This window comes from Chiloscyllium punctatum, chromosome 10, assembly GCF_047496795.1.
Source record: "Chiloscyllium punctatum isolate Juve2018m chromosome 10, sChiPun1.3, whole genome shotgun sequence".
Lineage (NCBI taxonomy): Eukaryota > Metazoa > Chordata > Chondrichthyes > Orectolobiformes > Hemiscylliidae > Chiloscyllium > Chiloscyllium punctatum.
The window spans coordinates 38,609,978-38,628,922 of NC_092748.1; the positions used below are offsets into that span (position 1 = coordinate 38,609,978).

Here is an 18,945-nt window from a genome sequence, read left to right on the forward strand (position 1 = left end):
AATAGTGGTGACTCGTCTCTGGAGAAAGCAAAATTTAATGGAGCGTCATCAGCTATTGTTGTAGCTGTTATTTCAAAGTGTGGAAGAAGTGTTGACATGTGGTAGAATTAATGAGAGCTGCTACTTATTTTTCAGAGAACTAATTTCAGAGAGCCCCAATTCTTAATGAGAAGGCAAATATAAGATAGAAAATATCCTGCATCTCTTATTTTCTATGTTTACTTTATTTGGTCAGTGCTGTGCATAATTATTTCTCAAAATAATTTGGAAACATGTTAGAATGCTGATCTTTGCCTCTGTTCTTAGATTGTGTGAAAAATCTGTAAAAGCAATGTAGTGAAAACAAAGTGTCACAAATATTGAAACTTTACAGGATATGTTTTATCTGTATCTTTCAACTTAAGATGAAACAGGTAGATATCTCCTGGAATTTGAGGAGAAACCAAATATTCTGGATAGAAAGGTAGCAGTTATACTAACCTCTCCCCAGAAACAGGTTCATGTGCTGGTTGTCATGGAAAAAGAAGCCCTATTGAAAAACAAGTGATAATTTTCAACAGTGACACACAAAAAAGGCAGCTGGTAGAGGTGATAAGGCATTGGGAGTCAGGAGGTGAAAATCAACTGGACGAAAATGAGGACTGTAGATGCTGGAGATTATAGTTGAGAGTGTGGCACTGGAAAAACACAGCAAGGCAGGCAGCATCTGAGGAGCAGGAGAGTCGATGTTTTGGGCAAAAGCCTGCTCTTCGGGTGCTGCCTGCTCTGCTGTGCTTTTCCAGCACCACACTCTCGAGTCAGGAGGTAAGTTGCACACCATAGGACTTCCTGCATCTGACCAGATTTTTTAGCCAGGGAATTTACATGGTTCAGCTTCTGTTCAATGGTAACACCTTTGACAATAAAAGTGGAATAATCACTGATCATAATACCTTTGAATGTTGAGGGGAAATGGTTAGATTCTGTCTTGTTGGAGATGGTCTTTACCTGATGCTTGTGTGGCAAGAAGGTTACTTGTGATTTATCTGCCCAAGTTTGAATGTTTTTCAGCCACTGGTGCACAAAGACTGCTTTGCTGTTTGAGGAATCTACATAGTGCTAAATGCTTTGCAATTGATAATGAACATCCTCACTTCTGATTTTATAACGGATATAAGGTTATTGATGAAGTAGCTGACGATGTTTGGAATGAGGATACTACTCTGAGGACTCCTGCAACAATGTCCTTAGACTAGATAATTGCTCCAACTATTGTAATCATCATCGTTTGTACTAGATATAACTCCAGCCAGTGGAGAGATTTGCTTGGATTCCCATTATCTTCTGTTTTGCTTGAGCTCTTTGTTGCCACACTCCGTTAAATGCTGTCTTGTTAAAGGCAGTCAACTTTAGTTATCCTTTTGAGTTCGGCTGTTTTGTCCATGTTTGGACTGAGGCTGCATGAGGTCAGAAGGTGAGTAATCCTGGTAGAAATCCAAACTGAGCATCAGTTAGCAGTTTAATGCTGAGCAATTAACAATTTATGGGACAGCTAGCAATCTCTTGCATCACTTTGATCAACAATAGACTAGAGTAGTAATTGGTTAGGTCAGATCTACCCTACTTTTTTTGTGTATAGGACATATGAGGGCAATTTTCCATATTGCCTAATAGATGCTGGTGTTGCCAAATTCCATCTCACAGAACATGCAGTCCAAAACCCAGTCCAAATTCTGAACACTCCCTGACAGTCTGACTGTCTCATCCATGATGTCCTAGTTACCGTTCAACATCTGAGTATGAGATCTCTTCCAGACCTGCAGGTACCAGATACTGACTTTGTTATTAGACAACATCTAGTATCTATTTAAATATAATGCTCTTCTCCGGTGACGAAGCATCTGCAGAACCTTGATCAAGAACCAACCTGCAATTAACTTCCAGGTCTGGCCTCATGAATAAACAAAGAATTGATTGGTCTGTTTTCTTTTTAATGCAAGATGTTCCCAAAGTTCAAAAGTCATCTTTACCTCACAGTTCCCAGTTCACAACTTGAAACCAAAATTTATAAAAAGAATAAAATAAAAATAATGAAATATCAGCAAGGGTTCCAAGAAGAATGAAATCTGTGATGCCATCTTAGGAGGAGATTGACATGAATCAATCACCCGGCACTTCTGGTCTAAGTCTGTTTCAGTCTTTTGCATTGCTGTTGTGGGTAGCCCATCATTGAGGATGAGATATTGTAGAATCTCTTTCTCCAGTTAGTTATTTAATTGTCTACCAGTATTCACCATTGAATGTGGCAACTTTTCAGAATGTAGATCTGATCCACTGGTTGTGGGATCACTTACTACTATCACATGGTCCTTCTGCTGTTTGTCATCAATCCTGTATTGTAGATTCACCAGGTTGACCCCTATTTTATGTATATCTGATGGTGCTCTTGTGCAATCTTTTATGAATCAGATTGATTCCCTAGCTTGATGGTATGAGTAGAGTGGTGAATATAGTGGATCATGATGTTGCAGATTGTGAATGAATACATTTCTGCTGTTGCCTCAAGTTACTGTCACCTTCAGCACTTGTTTTCAGTCATATTCAGGAACTTCACCTCTGTCAATAGATCCACTGCTCTGGGTAATATGCCTTCTATATGAAGGGGTTGATCATTTTGGACTGAAATGTAGAGAAGTGTTTTTTTTCTGAATACCACTGTATTGTGAATCTTCATTGTGCTCAACCTCAGAGGACTAAATGTAACTAATGTTTAAGTGTGTTGAGATTGATAGAGATTTGGCCTGCTAAAGATGTTTGTGCTCCTACTCCAAATAAAATGGTGGGAAATCACAGTTGAGGCTGATCATGCCTTATCATATAGCAAAGCAGGCTTCAGCAGCCATTTCACCTATATATGCTTTTATTTCTCATGTTTCCAAATTTCCCATCAATTAGGTACTTATACTTCTTTCTTGGACTAATTCTTCAAGAATTCTGGATCTTTTTTAAAACAAACTTCCTGAATTTTTTGTGCACAGTTACAGTCTCAACAATTATGCTTGGAAATTCTGTGGAAATACTCGATCATTATTTATGCTATTTAAAGAACTATTTATTTGTTACTAAAGTATCAAAGATGTAATATAATTGACTTTGCTTTTTGTTTCCACTCACCGAATTGAATCCTCAGAACTTGTTTGAATTCAACTTTCCAACTGTGTTGCCTGGTGTCATAAATTGAAATAATAGAAAATCTTTTTTTTTTGCAAATAGAATATTATGACCTAAAATTGTTCAGTGGGAAATTATGTTGGGAGGTCTAATTTTTTTCTTTACTCTTTTAAAACTTGTATCTTTTGAAACTGGTCTAATATTTTCTCTGTGAATTGTTGTTTGTCTTTTGGAATACAATCAATTAAATTCTTATAGTCTTTTGGCACATTTTAAATTTTAATATTATGAAAAAAGACAAAAGATTTTTGAGAAGTTTCAGTCCATCATATGTTGTAAAAACTGCTTTTTATATTGTTCTTGCAAAAACATTTTGCTCTACAGAACTCTTGCTGAAAAGCAATTTTGACTGGTTGACTTTGGAGTTTATTTTTGGCAACTGGAATCTTGTGAATGACACAATTCGTTTTATTAACCAAGAATCAAGAGAGGATAATTTATCTGATTGCATTATCATATGTGCACTGCATATTGATCATTTTACTTTAGAGCAGAGAAGTTGGTAATTTCAGAAATAACTCACTATGGCGAGCTCATTGTGGGTTATCCATTTTGGATCAATCAACCTTTTGTTGATCCATGCGTGGAACATGCAAAGACAGAATAAATATATGTTTGGGCTAACATTATATAGTATTTTGAAATGCATGTGTTGTTACAAGCAAAGCTTGAAACTGAAAAGCTGATTGTGTAACATTTAACCAAAAGTCTTATTAATGTAGAAATAGTATTATAATAAGAATGTTCAATTTTCAAACAAACATGTATTGAGAATTCAATTCAGTTAGTGGAGTCAATTATATCACAACTTTAACACTTTTTAAACAAATTAGCAGCTATTTAAAGGGTAGAAACAATAATTCATAATTGTCAATAATAATTTAGTTACTTAAATAGTATTCACTTTCTAATTGTGCTAGATTGATCAGATTAATGAGGAAGAGCAAGCATTTGGATGGAGTGAATCTCAATACCCTCAGCGTAAACAGACCAGCGATACACTGCAACCATATCTGCGACTGTATGACTTGACAGTAGAGTTCAATGGCAAGTATAAAAATTGGATGGAAGGACCATTTACTGAGGCTAACCCAGATCAAGTTGAGGCAGATGTGGGAAACTACTGGCGAGCTTTATACAAGTTGGAACGGACATTAACAGACTCACCAAATTCATACAAGATTGCCAATACTGTTAGGAAAAAAGTTGAAGAATTTAAAGAGCACATTCCCCTTATTCATGTTGTCTGCAATCCTGGTTTACGTGAACGACATTGGGATGCCTTATCTGATATTGTTGGATACCCACTTGAGCCTACTGAAGACACAACTATCACCAAGTTTCTTGCTATGAATCTTGAGCCTTACTTAGAACAGTTTGAGGGTATTAGTGAGGCCGCTAGCAAGGAGTACTCACTGGAGAAAGCCCTGGAAAAAATGATCAAGGAGTGGGAAGGAATGGAATTTGTTCTCCATCCATATCGAGAAACAGGAACTTATATACTTGCAGCAGTTGATGATATCCAGATGTTACTAGATGACCACATTGTAAAGACCCAAACAATGCGTGGATCTCCCTTTATACAACCATTTGAAAAAGAAATCAGGTAGCTCATTCCTTTTCATTGCGTTTTATTATTTAGTCCAAGAATTGTTGAAAAAAACATGGATCTTTACAAAATGTTTAACAATTTGAGGAAACACATACAACATTATGCAAAGCAAACAAAAGGCATGTTATTACTTTTGGTAAAGTGTATGGGGAAGCCTAGGACACGACCTTGAGGAATTCCTGCAGTAATGTCCTGGGGCTAAGATGGTCAACTTCCAATGACCAGAACTTACTGGGTATGACTGTATCCAGTGGAGAGATTTCCCCCGATTCCCATTGAGTGCAGTTTTGTGGGGACTGTCAATCAGGTGCTGCCTTGATGTTAGGGGTTGTCACTCCCATCTCATCTCTGCAGTTCAGCTCTTTTGTTCATGTTTGGTCCAAGGCCCTAATGAGATCAAAAGTTGAGTGGCCGTGGGGAAATAAAGCTGACCATCAGTGAGCAGGTAATTCCTTTGCAAGTGCACTAAATAGCAATGCCAAAGTTGTCTTCCATTAATTTGTTGATAATTGGTAGTAGACTGAAAAGGTAATAATTAGCTGGTGGATTTGACTTGTTTTTTTTCCACACAAATGAATCAAATAGGTTGAAGATTTCAATATGTGATGGTGGGGATGTCAGGAGGAGGCTGAGATGATAATGGATGCAAACATTTTAGCCTTGTCTTTTGCATTGTTGTGCTGGGGCTTCCACCACCTCTTAGTAACATTCATGACTGGATGTGACAGGACTGCATAGCTTAGATCTTATCAATTAATTGTAGGATCACTTTGTCCAATTTAATGCATGCTATTTAAATTTTTGATATGTATGTATCCCTGTATTGTAGCTTCATCAGGCTGACACCATGTTTTTAGATACGTCTGGTTTGGCTCCTGCAGGCCGTCCTATACTCTTCTTTGAACCAGAATAGATCTTCTTATTTGATATTAACGGTAGGGTGAGTGATATGCCAAGCTATGAGGTTACAGATTGTTATCAAATGCAGTTCTGCTGCTGTGTCCACAATAACTCAAAAATGCATGTTTCAGCTGTTTGATCTGTTTGGTCTGTTCCATTTAGCATGCTGGTAGTGTCATAAAACATGATGGAGGGTATCCTCAATGTGAAGATTTGACTTCATCACTACAAGGCAGTGTGGTAGTCACTCCGACTGATACTATTATAGACAGTTACATTTGTGCTAGTTGGATTGGTGAAGATGAGGTCAAGTAGAATTTTCCTTCTTGTTGATTTTCTTACCACATACCATAGCAAATTTGTCCTTTAGAACTGTGATAGCTCAGTCAGTAGTGATGCCACTGAACCATTCTTTGTGGTGGACATGAAGTTTCCCATCCAAAGCCTTGCTGTCCTTTGGTTTCTCCAAGTGGTGATCAACATGGAGGAGTTGTGATTCATCAGACAGAGGTAAGGGTCAGGTGTATATGTATGTCTATGAATGTGTTGGGGGTGGGGAGCAGTAGGTAATAGTTAGAAGAAGATTTCCTTGCCTATGTCTGAGATATTACCAAAAGATTTCATGGTGTTTGGAGTCAGTGCATCTCCAATGAAAGTGTATCCCTTCATAACTAAGAAGACTAAAACGTATGTAGTGCTCTAGGTATGGCTTTTTTTTTGTAGAATCCCTACATTGTGGAAACAGGTCATTTGGCTCAACAGGTCCACACCAACCCTCTGAAGACAATCCACCCAGACCTCCACTTTCTCTGTCATTGTAACCATGCATTTCCCCTGGCTAATGCACCTTACCTGCAAATCCCTGAACACTATGGGTAATTTCATGGCCAATCCACCTAACTGGCACATCTTTGGATTGTGGGAGGAAACTGGAACACCCAATAGAAACCCATATAGACACGGGGAGAACATGCAAACTCCAAATAGAGCGTTGCCCGAGGCTAGAATCAAACTCGGGTCCCTGGTGCTGTGAGGCAGCAGTGCTGACCACTGAACCAGCATGCCACCCCATAATGTTGGCAGCATCAATAATTTGTAAAGTTGTAACAATACTTCATTCAACTTTCCTTGAAATAAACAGCAATACTCTGTTTGCTTTCCTAATTATTTGCTGTAATTACATGCTAGTTTTTGTGATTCAATATGTGTAGTGCCTCTTTATTTAAATCATATTTTGAAATTATATTCTTCTTACCTTAGTTTTTACCATTTTATAGTCCATTTGCTGATTTTTTTCCCCATTCACTTTACCTATCTATATCCCTTTTGCAGATTCTTTGTGTTCTCCTCATAACTTGCTTTTTCACCTATCTTTGTATTTAAGGAAGCTTAGTATAATATGCTTGGTTCCTTCATCTAGGCTCTAGCACTGATCCCTGTTTAACTCATGAGTTAACTTGTCACTGCAAATGACCCAATTATTCTGACTCTCTACTGAATTTGTCAGACATGATTTCCATGTCTTAAAACCATGTTGAATTTGAGTATAATGATGTTCTAAATGCCCTTAACTAATGGAGTCCAGAACTTTCTTGATAATACATGCTAGGCAAACTGACCTATTAAATTTCAAAAAATGAAAATGCCGAAGAACCCTGAAATGTTAATTTTATTTTTTTCCCAACAAATGCTGCAACCCCTGCTGAGTTTCTCTTGAATTTTCTAATTTTGATTCAGATTTTCACCTTGTGCTGTATTTTGATTTTGTTGCAATTTCCTGATGTTTGTTTTCATCTTTTCTTAATATGCATGTTATATTTGTGATTTGTAATCCACTGGGAAATTTCAAAGTCCTTGGAGATTTGGTAGAACATAACCAATTTATTTATTTTTCATGTAGTCATTTCTTTTAAAACTTTCGGGTACATATCATCCAGTCAAGGGAAATTGTGAACCTTCAGTCCCATTAAATTTCTGAATACATTTTCAATAATCATTGTGATTATTACCCCCTCCTTTTTGCCCTGATTTTCTAGTATTTTGGAATGCTTTTGCTTTCTATTTGAGACAAACCTACATCCTTATCAGAAACTAGGATGTAGGTTTGTCTCAAATACAAAGATCTTCCCTGCATATTTACTCTGGGAAGTGTTACAGTTTGCTATCTGATCTAACTTGTTATTAGCCAGAATAAGTGAATTAGGCATCACAAATGGCAACTCCTACTCCTGACTAGATCCAAGTACCTCTTGACTGCCTCCAGTTCTGACCTAACTCCGCATCCTCCAACCTTAATGATTAGTCTATTGTCTGGCACTTGATTGAGGGTCTTTTGGGAATCTAGATATATTGCATCTCCTGCATTATCCTCTCATAGTTTCTGTTACATCAGCAAAAGATTCAGTGAGGTTGCTGAAACAAGACTTCCCTTTTGAAATCCAAAATGATTATTCATTTGTCTTTGGTTTTGAAATGTTCTACTTTTTTCTTTAGAAATGGTTTGATCATGTTCCCTGCCACTGATGTTAAGCTGACTGCTCTGTTGTTCCCTGGACACACTCTATTGTTATCTATAAATATATCAATAATCTTAGCATTCTACCAGTGACCTGGCACAACCACCAAGTTATTAAATATGTAAAATGTTACCTCTACTATCTCTTTCCTAGATTCTTTCAAAACATTCAGCTGTAGATTTGGATCAAAAGTTTTATCTTTGAACTTGGACTGCTTGTTTAATATTTCCCCATATGTTTGATTTTAAACATGTTATATAATTTCTAATATCATCTTCTGGTGTAATATCTACTCTGTATTGCTCCCTGATAAATTTTGAAGCAATGTAATGATTTAATATCTCTAACATTTCACCGTCATTTAATATGATTTAATTCTATACAGCCTTTACAGTCATTTTCACATCATGATGTTTTATTTAATATGTGTGTCTGTGGAATAGTTTATTGTTTTTCTTTTTGTTTGTACTTGGAAGTGCTACTCAAAAAAATCAGAAAGGGAAAGTAAGACTGCAGTTTGAAAATAAAATCAAAATAAATGTAAGTTCAAATCCCTGTTTTGTACAATACAGAGAATGGGAAGGCAAACTATTGCTGCTTCAGGAGATCATGGATGAATGTTTAAAAGTTCAAGCAACCTGGCTGTACCTAGAACCTATTTTTAGCTCCCCTGATATCATGGCCCAGATGCCTGAAGAGGGAAGACGGTTTACAGCTGTAGATAAGACTTGGAAAGAACTTATGAAGCTAGTTATAATGGTAAGTTAAATTTGATTATAATAATAATACCTAGGTAACTTGTAACTAATTGCTGTCAAAGTCTGCATCTATTGACCTGCATTCTATGATCATTTTAAGTTACATGTAAACACAACATCATTCGTATCTTACAAAAACTCCTTCACCAATGCAAACAATCTTATTGAGCTATTTGAAACTGCAAGAGTTTGGACTTTGTTACAATTATTTAATGACAAATAATCTAATATTTCCAATATGTTCTTAGATATCAATGCCACATATTCTTACCCTGATGAAGGGATTTTGCCCGAAATGTTGATTTTCCTGCTCCTCGGATGCTGCCTGACCTGCTGTGCTTTTAGATTAAATTAGATTACTTACGGTGTGGAAACAGGCCCTTCGGCCCAACAAGTCCACACCGACCCACCGAAGCACAACCCACCCAGACCCATTCCCCTACATTTATTCCTTCACCTAACACTATGGGCAATTTAGCATGGCCAATTCACCTAACCTGCACATTTTTGGTCTGTGGGAGGAAACCGGAGCACTCGGAGGAAACCCACGCAGACACAGGGAGAATGTGCAAACTCCACACAGTCAGTCACCTGAGGCAGGAATTGAACCCAGATCTCTGGTGCTGTGAGGCAGCCAGTGCTAACCACTGTTCCAACACCACTCTAATCTTGTCATATTCTTCCCCCACTAATCTTCTTTATACTCTTATTAGGAAACCTCTTTGGGGCATAGGCTACTTTGACTCCTTTTCTAAGCAGCTATAATTAACATTTAACCTTTTTAATAACTGTTACTGAATTTCAGGGTTATTTTATTTGACTGCTAATCTACTCTTATCTGACATCCACATGCATTGGGTTGATGGATAACAACCAGAAGTGGAAATGCCTTATTTTTCTCATGTACGTACTTAGTCATAGAGATATACAGCACAGAAATATGTCATTCAGTTCAACTCATCCATACCGACCAGATGTCCTATACAAATCGAATCCCATTTGCCAGCATTTGGCTCAGGTCCCTCGAAATCCTTCCTATTCATATACCCATTTTAAATGTTGTAAATATACCAGCTTCCACCATTTCTTCTGGTGGCTCATTCCATACAAGCACCATCCTCTGTGTAAAAAAGTTGTTCCTTATGTCCCTTTCATGTCTTTCCCATCTCACCTTAAACCTATGTCCTTTAGTTTTGGATTCCCTCATCCCAGGGAAAAGACCTTGCATACTTACCCTATCGATGCCCCTCATGATTTTATAAACCTCTATAAGGTCACCCCTCATTCTCTGATGCTCCAGGAAAAATAACCCCAGCCTATTTAGTCTCTCCCTATAGCTTAAACCCTCCAACCCTGGCAACAGTTCTGTAAATCTTTTCTGAACCCTTTCCAGTTTCACAACATCCTTCTTTTTGGGAGGAGACCAGAATTTCACACAATACTCCAAAAATGGCCAATGAAGCCTGCTGTAGCATTCCTACTATGGCTCTAACTGAGATGACCAATACAACAAAGATTGGATATTATGTACTGACGCAGTTTGTCAGAGTAAAAATTCTCTGAAAAGTTGGGTGAGCAATTATATTTTTATTGATTTTTTTGTCAGTGAATGCCAGCTATCATGGTTGCAACCACATTGGCCATATCCTGACACAGTCTGCTGATCCCACCATCTCTGTGTCACAAAGGAGAAACAGAGAATGGCTGTTTGGAGACAAAGGTCACCCCCTCCACACTTGGCGCATTACTTACCTCTACTACCTGACTATGCTGCTACCAGCAACACAGTGAAGCAGGCATTGTTTGTGCTGAAGCAGCAGTTACAGTGCTTATAGTGGGGAGCTCTGCTTTACTTTCTGGAGCGCACATTAAGTTTGTGGTAGTCTGCCAAGTACTCCATAACATTGTTATAGTGGGACACCAAGGATATGTAGGCCATTTCTCGAGGAGAAGACAGTATGGAGGAGCTTCCTTCTCTTTGAACTGGCTCTTCAAGAGTGCCTTCTCCTAGATATTGTTCCTTCACCATCATGGTTACCTAGTCTCCAAATTCCCATTCATCTTGAACACCCTATCACAATGTCCCCTTTAAGATCCTGCAATAAAAGACATTACCAAAAATCATTTCACAATGTGAAATGTGAAAGCCAGCATCTCACCACCAATTTTAATTCCCCTTCCCACTCCCTTTCTGAAATGACCATCCTTGGCCTCCTCCACAACGAACCAAAATGCAAATTCCCCTTCCTTCCACTCCTCCCAGCCACCTAACAGACTCATTCCTCCCATTGACCAACCAGGTCGTACCCTCTGCCTGTCTTCACTTATCCCCACTTCAACACCCAGACCCTGCCACCTCTTTTATCTGCTGCTCCCTTTACACCCACCCCCATTCCTGAAGAAGAGTTACACCCAAAACTTCGACTTCTCCACTTCCTGATGTTGCCTGGCTTGCTGTGTTCTTCCAGCCTCCTGCCTGCCTACCTAAGAGATAGAAATGGCAGATACCATCTTTGGTTATCAAGTTTTCAGATGGGATAGAGACAAAAAGATAAAACAGAGGGAGCAAAAAAATTAAGACAGTTCTAATATTAGCTGGGATTGAATTATATTGATGGACATGGAAGGTACTGAATTCTTCAAATTCATTTAGAATTGCTTTTTTTAATCATGTAGCAGACCCAACAAGAGAAGAGGCAGTTCTGTTTTTTTTATATAGGAAATAAATCTTGTCAGGGGAAATATGTATCAATGATAGTGGTAGTGACCTTAAAAAGGCTAAGATCGATCAAGAGGAAATTTTGAAATAAGGAACGGCCAAACTTTAAAATCTCAAATGCTCACTCTATTAGATTGGTGGAATGGACCCTTTAGTTTTAAAAATAAACTAGAAAATGGACAATCTGCCATCAAACAAACTTGAGATAAAATGTCTGGTGGCCTTTTTGACTGCCAATATACCTGGAACTACACAAAGCTGGAACTTCATATCTGGACAGAACACTCAAATGTGAATAAGCTTTTGGACCACTGTAGTATGAAGACATTAAAATTCAATAAATCTTTCCTGGATGTCATTATGGATGTCATTGTCCCAAAACCTTACAACAGTCTTGCAGACATTTTAATTGGATAACAGAATTCAACAGAATGGGTGTGAGAAGAAACCCATTCTTTGACCAGTAGAAATAAATGAGTGTGTCAATTCTCAAATTATAAAAATAATTTGCATGATCAGTTGACAGAAATCCAATTGTTTGGAACATTTCTTAACACACATTTTGCAGAATAGCCTTAGTCAGACTGGGAGACAAGCCCATCTTCTGCCAAAGACTATGTGGGCATCCTTCCTTAGACGGGGTATTAGTAGCTTAGATTATCAGCAAGACAGATTGGTAGCACTGAAACTTCTTTGCCCCACCATTATGATAGGGTTGACTGGATGTAGATTTGCTCACTGAGCTGGAAGGTTCATTTTCAGACATTTCGTCACCATTCCAAGTAACATCTTCAGGGAGCCTCCGGATGAAAAACTGGTGATGTAGCCCGCTTTCTGTTTGTATGTTTGGATTTCCTTGGGTTGGTGATGTCATTTCCTGTGGTGAAGTCATTTCGTATGGTGATGTCATTTTCTGTTCTTTTTCTCAGGGGGTGGTAACTAGGATCCAAGTCAATGTGTTTGTTGATAGAGTTCCGGTTGGAATGCCATGTTTCTAGGAATTCTTGTGCGTGTCTCTGTTTGGCTTGTCCTGGGATGGATGTGTTGTCCCAGTCGAATTGGTGTCCTTCCTCATCAGAATGTAAGGATATAAGTGAGAGTGGGTCATGTCTTTTTGTGGCTAGTTGATGTTCATATATCCTGGTGGCTAGTTTCCTGCCTGTTTGTCCAATGTAGTGTTTGTTACAGTTCTTGCAATGCCATTTACAAAATACCTTGTAAGAACTGTAACAAACAATACATTGGACAAACAGGCAGGAAACTAGCCACCAGGATACATGAACATCAACTAGCCATAAAAAGACATGACTCACTCTCACTCGTATCCTTACATGCGGATGAGGAAGGACACTACGTCAGCTGGGAAAATACATCCATCCTAGGACAAGCTAAACAGAGACACGCATGAGAATTCCTTGAAGCATGGCATTCCAACCGGAATTCTATCAACAAACACATTGACTTGGATCTCATTTACCACCCCCTGAAAAAAGAACAGTAAATGACATCACAATTGGAAATGATGTCACCACAGGAAATGACATCATCAACCCAAGGAAACCCAAACATATGAATAGAAAGTGAGCTACACCACCAGTGCTTCATCCGGAGGCTCATTGAAGATGTTACTTAGTATGCTGATGAAATGTCTGAAAATTACCCTTCCAGCTCAGCGAGCAAACCTACATTCAGAACCTCAACCTGAGCTACAAATCTTCTCAAAACTCACTAATAATAGGGGTGACTCACATTTTTAATGCCAGAAGTTCTCAACTTTTAAGCAAATTTCAGCTCTGTTTCTAATAATGTTTCTTTCAAACCTTTGAAAGAAAATAACATCAGTAATTGGCTGTACAACTTTGTTGCTTTCCTTGATATCTTACAGTCTCCTATTGTCCATCAAGTGCTAACATTTTTAACTATACTTTACAACATAAGTGGACATTGATATCACATAAGAAGCATAACAAAAATGCCATCTGTCTGCTAGTAAGACAAATGAAAGGTTGTAGTTTTGGGAGCAAACTGAACCAATTAGCATTTCCTTTGTTACTATTTAATTAAGAAATGGTAGGATTGCCTTTTCAGTTTCTAAAAGCAGGATACATTACCACATTTTATTTACATTCATATATGTCTTAACTTTTTAATGACTGATTCCACTGGGACCACTTCTATTAAATAATATCTTATCTCTCCAGGATACGCATGTTCTAGCAGTGGTATCCATAGACAAAATGATTGAAAAGCTAAAAAAATCAAATGCTCTGCTGGATTTGATACTGAAGGGACTTAATAATTATTTGGAAAAGAAGCGTTTATTCTTCCCTAGATTTTTCTTCCTGTCTAATGATGAGTTGCTGGAGATCCTATCAGAGACCAAAGATCCTACTAGGTATGATATTTTGATGCATAGTCAACTTAAACTTATTTGGTACTATTATGAGGTTTTAGGTTGCTATTCCTATATAAACTCTTAAAAGATTGTATTCTAATTATGAGACTTTTTGACTGGATCATGTTCATTGGATGAGCGTTTCTGAAATTAAGAACGTTGTCAATCAGCTAATATGAGCAAATTGTGTGTTATTTTCTGGCATATTGCATATAATTTAAATAACTAGTTCCAGAGAGTGGGCCACTGATCTAATTTTCATGGAGATTGTTGACCAGATATTGCGTGATATGCTGGTATTAAAATGGCCCTCAGCAAGTTCGTCTGGGGTTTGGGCCTGGGTTCAGGTTTGCGTTGGTGCTTGTTTACAAGGTTAGCCTGGGGTTTGACGTTGGGTTGAGTAAGGCTATAGATTGAATTCTGGAAACAATGGGATGAGGAAAACAGGCTGTTGTGGGGATGGTGGCATGTGGCCGCTGTGAGGATGAGAATAGCAGAAATTGTGTCTCCAGGCCAGGGGAGTCACAGAGATTGTGAGGGGGGGATGATCAGTAGTTGGATAGTGGTTCAATGAAGTGGCAGTGATTGGTTACCTTAACATGCAACCAGGAATAGAAATCCTGTTTCCCTGTATCTAGATTCAGATGTTACTTGCCTTGCTTGTTTGGCAGGTGATTCCCCACTTACTGATTGCCTGGGTAATGAATCTTGGGGAGCTGGCCTTAAGCAGCATTTAGCTCGTTTATTTACATATGCAAAGAACCGAAAACCTGCTTCAAGTCTTTCACTATGCCAGTATGGTGTGCAGCACTCTCTCCAATTAGTTATGCATGCATCCTTTCTGCTAGCAGATTAGTAAACAGATAAACTTCAGAAAACCAGCGCAGTCACTTATGTTGGCTGCATAGGTACCAATGTTTAGAATGGCACTGGAAATGGAAATCTATCCATAAACAGTCTTTGCATGTTATTGGATTAACTGTTTCATAGATTTTTCAGAAAACATCTGCTTAATGAAGAAAAAAAGAAAATAATATATTCAGATATTGATCATGGACGTGGTCAAGTTATGCTTTTTAAACTCTTACAATTTTGATCCCTTCTACAGGGTACAGCCTCATTTGAAGAAGTGCTTTGAGGGCATTGCAAAGGTTCAATTTACTGACATCTTGGAAATAACCCATATGAAAAGTAGTGAAGATGAAATCGTAGAACTTATTGACATCATTTCCACTGCAAAGGCTAGAGGTCAGGTCGAAAAGTGGCTGCTGGAACTTGAGTCAGCTATGGTGAAATCCATTCACAAGGTAGTGTGTGCCTTTTTAACACTGGTTATACGCATTAATCAATTTTGGGGCAAAAATAACTATTTCCTTACTATGGTCAGGATTGTTTTAATTTTTTTGGATGTTATATGTAACCTCACCAAGTCAGCAATGACAAAATTATGACATGTAAACATCAGTTTTTAAACCCACCCAATCCAGGGTGAGCTATTAAAATTGCATTGTAATATATAAAGTCTCATTTTAATCATGCAAATTTTTGACAAACCAGTAAGTGGTGGGGACATAATTATAGGGTGCACCTGAAGGTCCTTTAAGCTTATTTGGACCCCAGTTAAATTTTAGTAATGTGCAACTATGCAGGTACTCACCAAAACTTAATTTTCTGGTGAAACGTAGTTGGATTAGACTATTCGGGTAACATAGATATTTTCTAATCAACCTGTTCAGAGACGTTACAACACACCTTTGGAGCAGGTGAGAATTGAACACAAGCCTCCTGTTGCAGAGGTAGGGACACTATTACTGCACCACAGAATTTAGGACACTATAGATATTATTATTTAACCTGTTCAGATGTGCTATTACATATCTCTGGAACAGGTGACACTTGAATCCAGGCCTCCTGGGTCACTAATTCAGAGAAACATAAAACACTACCTGCATTTAATTGGATCATAACAACCAATGTGCTATTGTGTTCTTGTATTATTTGGAAAGGTTCAATCTTCCATAGGAACATGGGAACAAAAATAGGTTGTTCAGCCCCTCTCGGCTGCTGCACCATTCTAGATCCTGGCTGGTCATCCACTTCAATGCCTTTTCCTGCACTATCCCCACATCCTTTGATCTCATTAGTATCTAGAAAGTTATTTATAATCTGCCTTGAATGTACTTAATGACTGAGTTTCCACAGCGTCCTAGGGTAGAGAATTCCAAAGATTCACCACCAGCTCAGTGAAGAAGTACCTCTTCATCTCAGTTTAAATGGCTTACCCCTTATTTCTGAGACTCTGTCCGCAGTTCTAGAACCCCAGCCGGGAAATCATCCTATGCTGCATCTACGCTGTCACGCTTTTAAAACTATTGTAAGTTTCAATATTATTTCCTCTCATTCATAGAATTATTGATAATGAGAGCAGGAGTAGGCCATTCAGTCCTTTGAGCCTGCTCTGCCAATCAGTATGATCATGACTGATCCTTCCTGAATGATCAATGCCATATTCTTCCTTTCTCCCCATACCACTTGATGCCTTTAAATTCTAAAACTTTATCTATCTCTTTCTTGAATGTATTTAGCGACTTGGTCTCTGCAGCCATCTGTGGCAGAGAATTTCACACCTTCACTAACTTTTGAGTGAAGAAATGTTTTATCCTGTCAGAATTAGCCTCTCAGCAGTGGGCGGCATGGTGGCACAGTGGTTAGCACTGCTGCCTCACAGCACCAGAGACCTGGGTTCAATTCCCGCCTCAGGCAACTGTCTGTGTGGAGTTTGCACATTCTCCCTGTGTCTGTGTGGGTTTCCTCCCATAGTCCAACGATTGTCAGGTTAGATGAATTGGCCAAGCTAAATTGCCCGTAGCGTTAGGTGTCAGGGTGGGTTGCTCTTTGGAGGGTCGGTGTGGACTTGTTGGGCTGAAGGGCCTGTTTCCGCACTGTAAGTAATCTATATTAAAAAAAATTAAGTGGGTTGCCCTATATTGTAAGACCGTGATCCCTGGTTCTCAATTTACCAGTTGGATAAAACATTTTCCTGCATCTACTTTGTCCAGCTCTGTTAGAATTTTTTATCTTTCAACCAGATCCTCTCGCATCCTTCAAAATTCTACTGAATACAGGCCTGTTGAAGAAATCTCTCCTTCTCGCTTAATACAGCCATCCTGGTGTCTGCCTAGTGAACCAAGGCTGCACACTTTCTATATCTCCTTTCTTAGTAGAGAGATCAAAACTGTATGCACTACTCCATGTAAGGTCTCACCAAGGCCCTGTACAACTTCGGTAAGACATATCTACTTATGACCTGAAAGCTTCTTGCAATAACGGCCAATATACAATTTGCTTTCTATTTACTTGCTGCATCCACCTACCTACTTTCACTGACTGGTGTACAAGGACATCTAGCTCGCTTTGTACATGTAATTTTCTCAGTATATCACTGCTTACATAATGCTGTGTCTTTCTGTATCTCAGGCTGATGTGTATAACTTACCATTTTGCCACACTGTACTGTATCTGCCAAGTGTTTACCCTGTTACAGACCAGGCCAGACCCCTCAAAACATTTCAAAAAAGTAGCCCAGACCCTAACTTTGCTAGTTGTTTTAAGCAGGCGTGTGGTGGATATTCCAGAACTGATGCAGCTGGCCCAACCACTTAGTTTTAAATAAAACAGTATTTCTTTGCAAGATTACTGAATGAAACACAAACAAAAGAGAACTGAATATAGAATACGAAAACCTAACAGATTATCCAAACTTAATGATGCTGTTGAAAATTCCTGCAACAATCCCCATAAACACCCCTTGACACAAAAGGTAAAATCAAACACAGGTCTTACAGGAGAAATGTCAGAGAGAGAGAGATGGTTGAGAGATTCAGCATGGAACACCTTCTTCCATGTAGCTGTTTCTTTGACCAGCAACCTCAAAACCAACTGACTGCTTGCTCTGAACAACCAGACTGCTAAAACCAAACCAAATCAAATCAAACCAGAGAAAAGTTGAACTTGGAGAACTGGCAACTCCCCTTTCATTGCACAAGTGTTTTTTAAAAACTTGAATGCCTTTTGCCTGAGGCAACAATCAAATTGGCCCTAAAACGCATAATAACCAGACCTCCCGGACTCTGCATTTATGACCCCAATGAAAAAAAAATCAAGGACAACATAACCTTGTTAAAGGAGCAGAATCATCACAACCCACTCACTCAACTTGTCAAAATCACTCTGAAGCTACCCTGCATCCTCCTCAATTATGCTCAGTTTTGTCATTGAGCAAATGTAGAAATTTGCCTTTGCTTCCCTAATCCAGGTCATCTATATATGTTGTAAATAGCTGGGACTCAAGCACTGATTCTTGCATCATCCTACTAGTCACTGCCTACCTCCTAGAAAAAGACTCAATAATACCTGTCTCTGTTTCCTATCTACCAACTAATTCTCAATCCATATCAATATATTACCCTTGTTTCATTTGCTTTGATTTTGCTCACAGCTTCAGTAAAACCCCAGAAGATTTGTTGAGTATGGTTTGCCTTTCGTATGCCCAAGGAGCCTTTTCCAGTCTTGCTCATACTTCCAAGTATTCTGTTATCACGTCTTTCACAATGGACTCTAGCAATTTCCACACTACGGATGTTAATCTAACTGCTCTGTAATTCTGTTTTTCTCCCCTTCCTTTTTAAATAATGAGCTTACACTTGCCACCATCCAATCTGTAGGATCTGCTCCAGAGTTTATTGAGTTTGAAAGATGACCACCAATGCATCCAATAAACGTTACTTCCTTTAGTATTCTGGGATGTAGATCATCAGGTCCTGGTGATTTGTCAG

The 18,945-nt window shown here is 38.6% G+C and overlaps 1 protein-coding gene across 1 annotated transcript in view; it reads left to right on the plus strand.

Annotated features, from left to right (window-relative positions):
* The window catches only part of dnah7 (dynein, axonemal, heavy chain 7), a 398,230-nt gene that overhangs the window by 93,228 nt on the left and 286,057 nt on the right, over positions 1 to 18,945 (plus strand). Inside the window, exons 17-20 of the mRNA XM_072578963.1 lie at positions 4,131 to 4,816; positions 8,811 to 8,997; positions 13,917 to 14,110; positions 15,219 to 15,417. Coding sequence (XP_072435064.1) covers positions 4,131 to 4,816; positions 8,811 to 8,997; positions 13,917 to 14,110; positions 15,219 to 15,417 — 1,266 coding nt within the window. The remainder of the gene's footprint in view (positions 1 to 4,130; positions 4,817 to 8,810; positions 8,998 to 13,916; positions 14,111 to 15,218; positions 15,418 to 18,945) is intronic.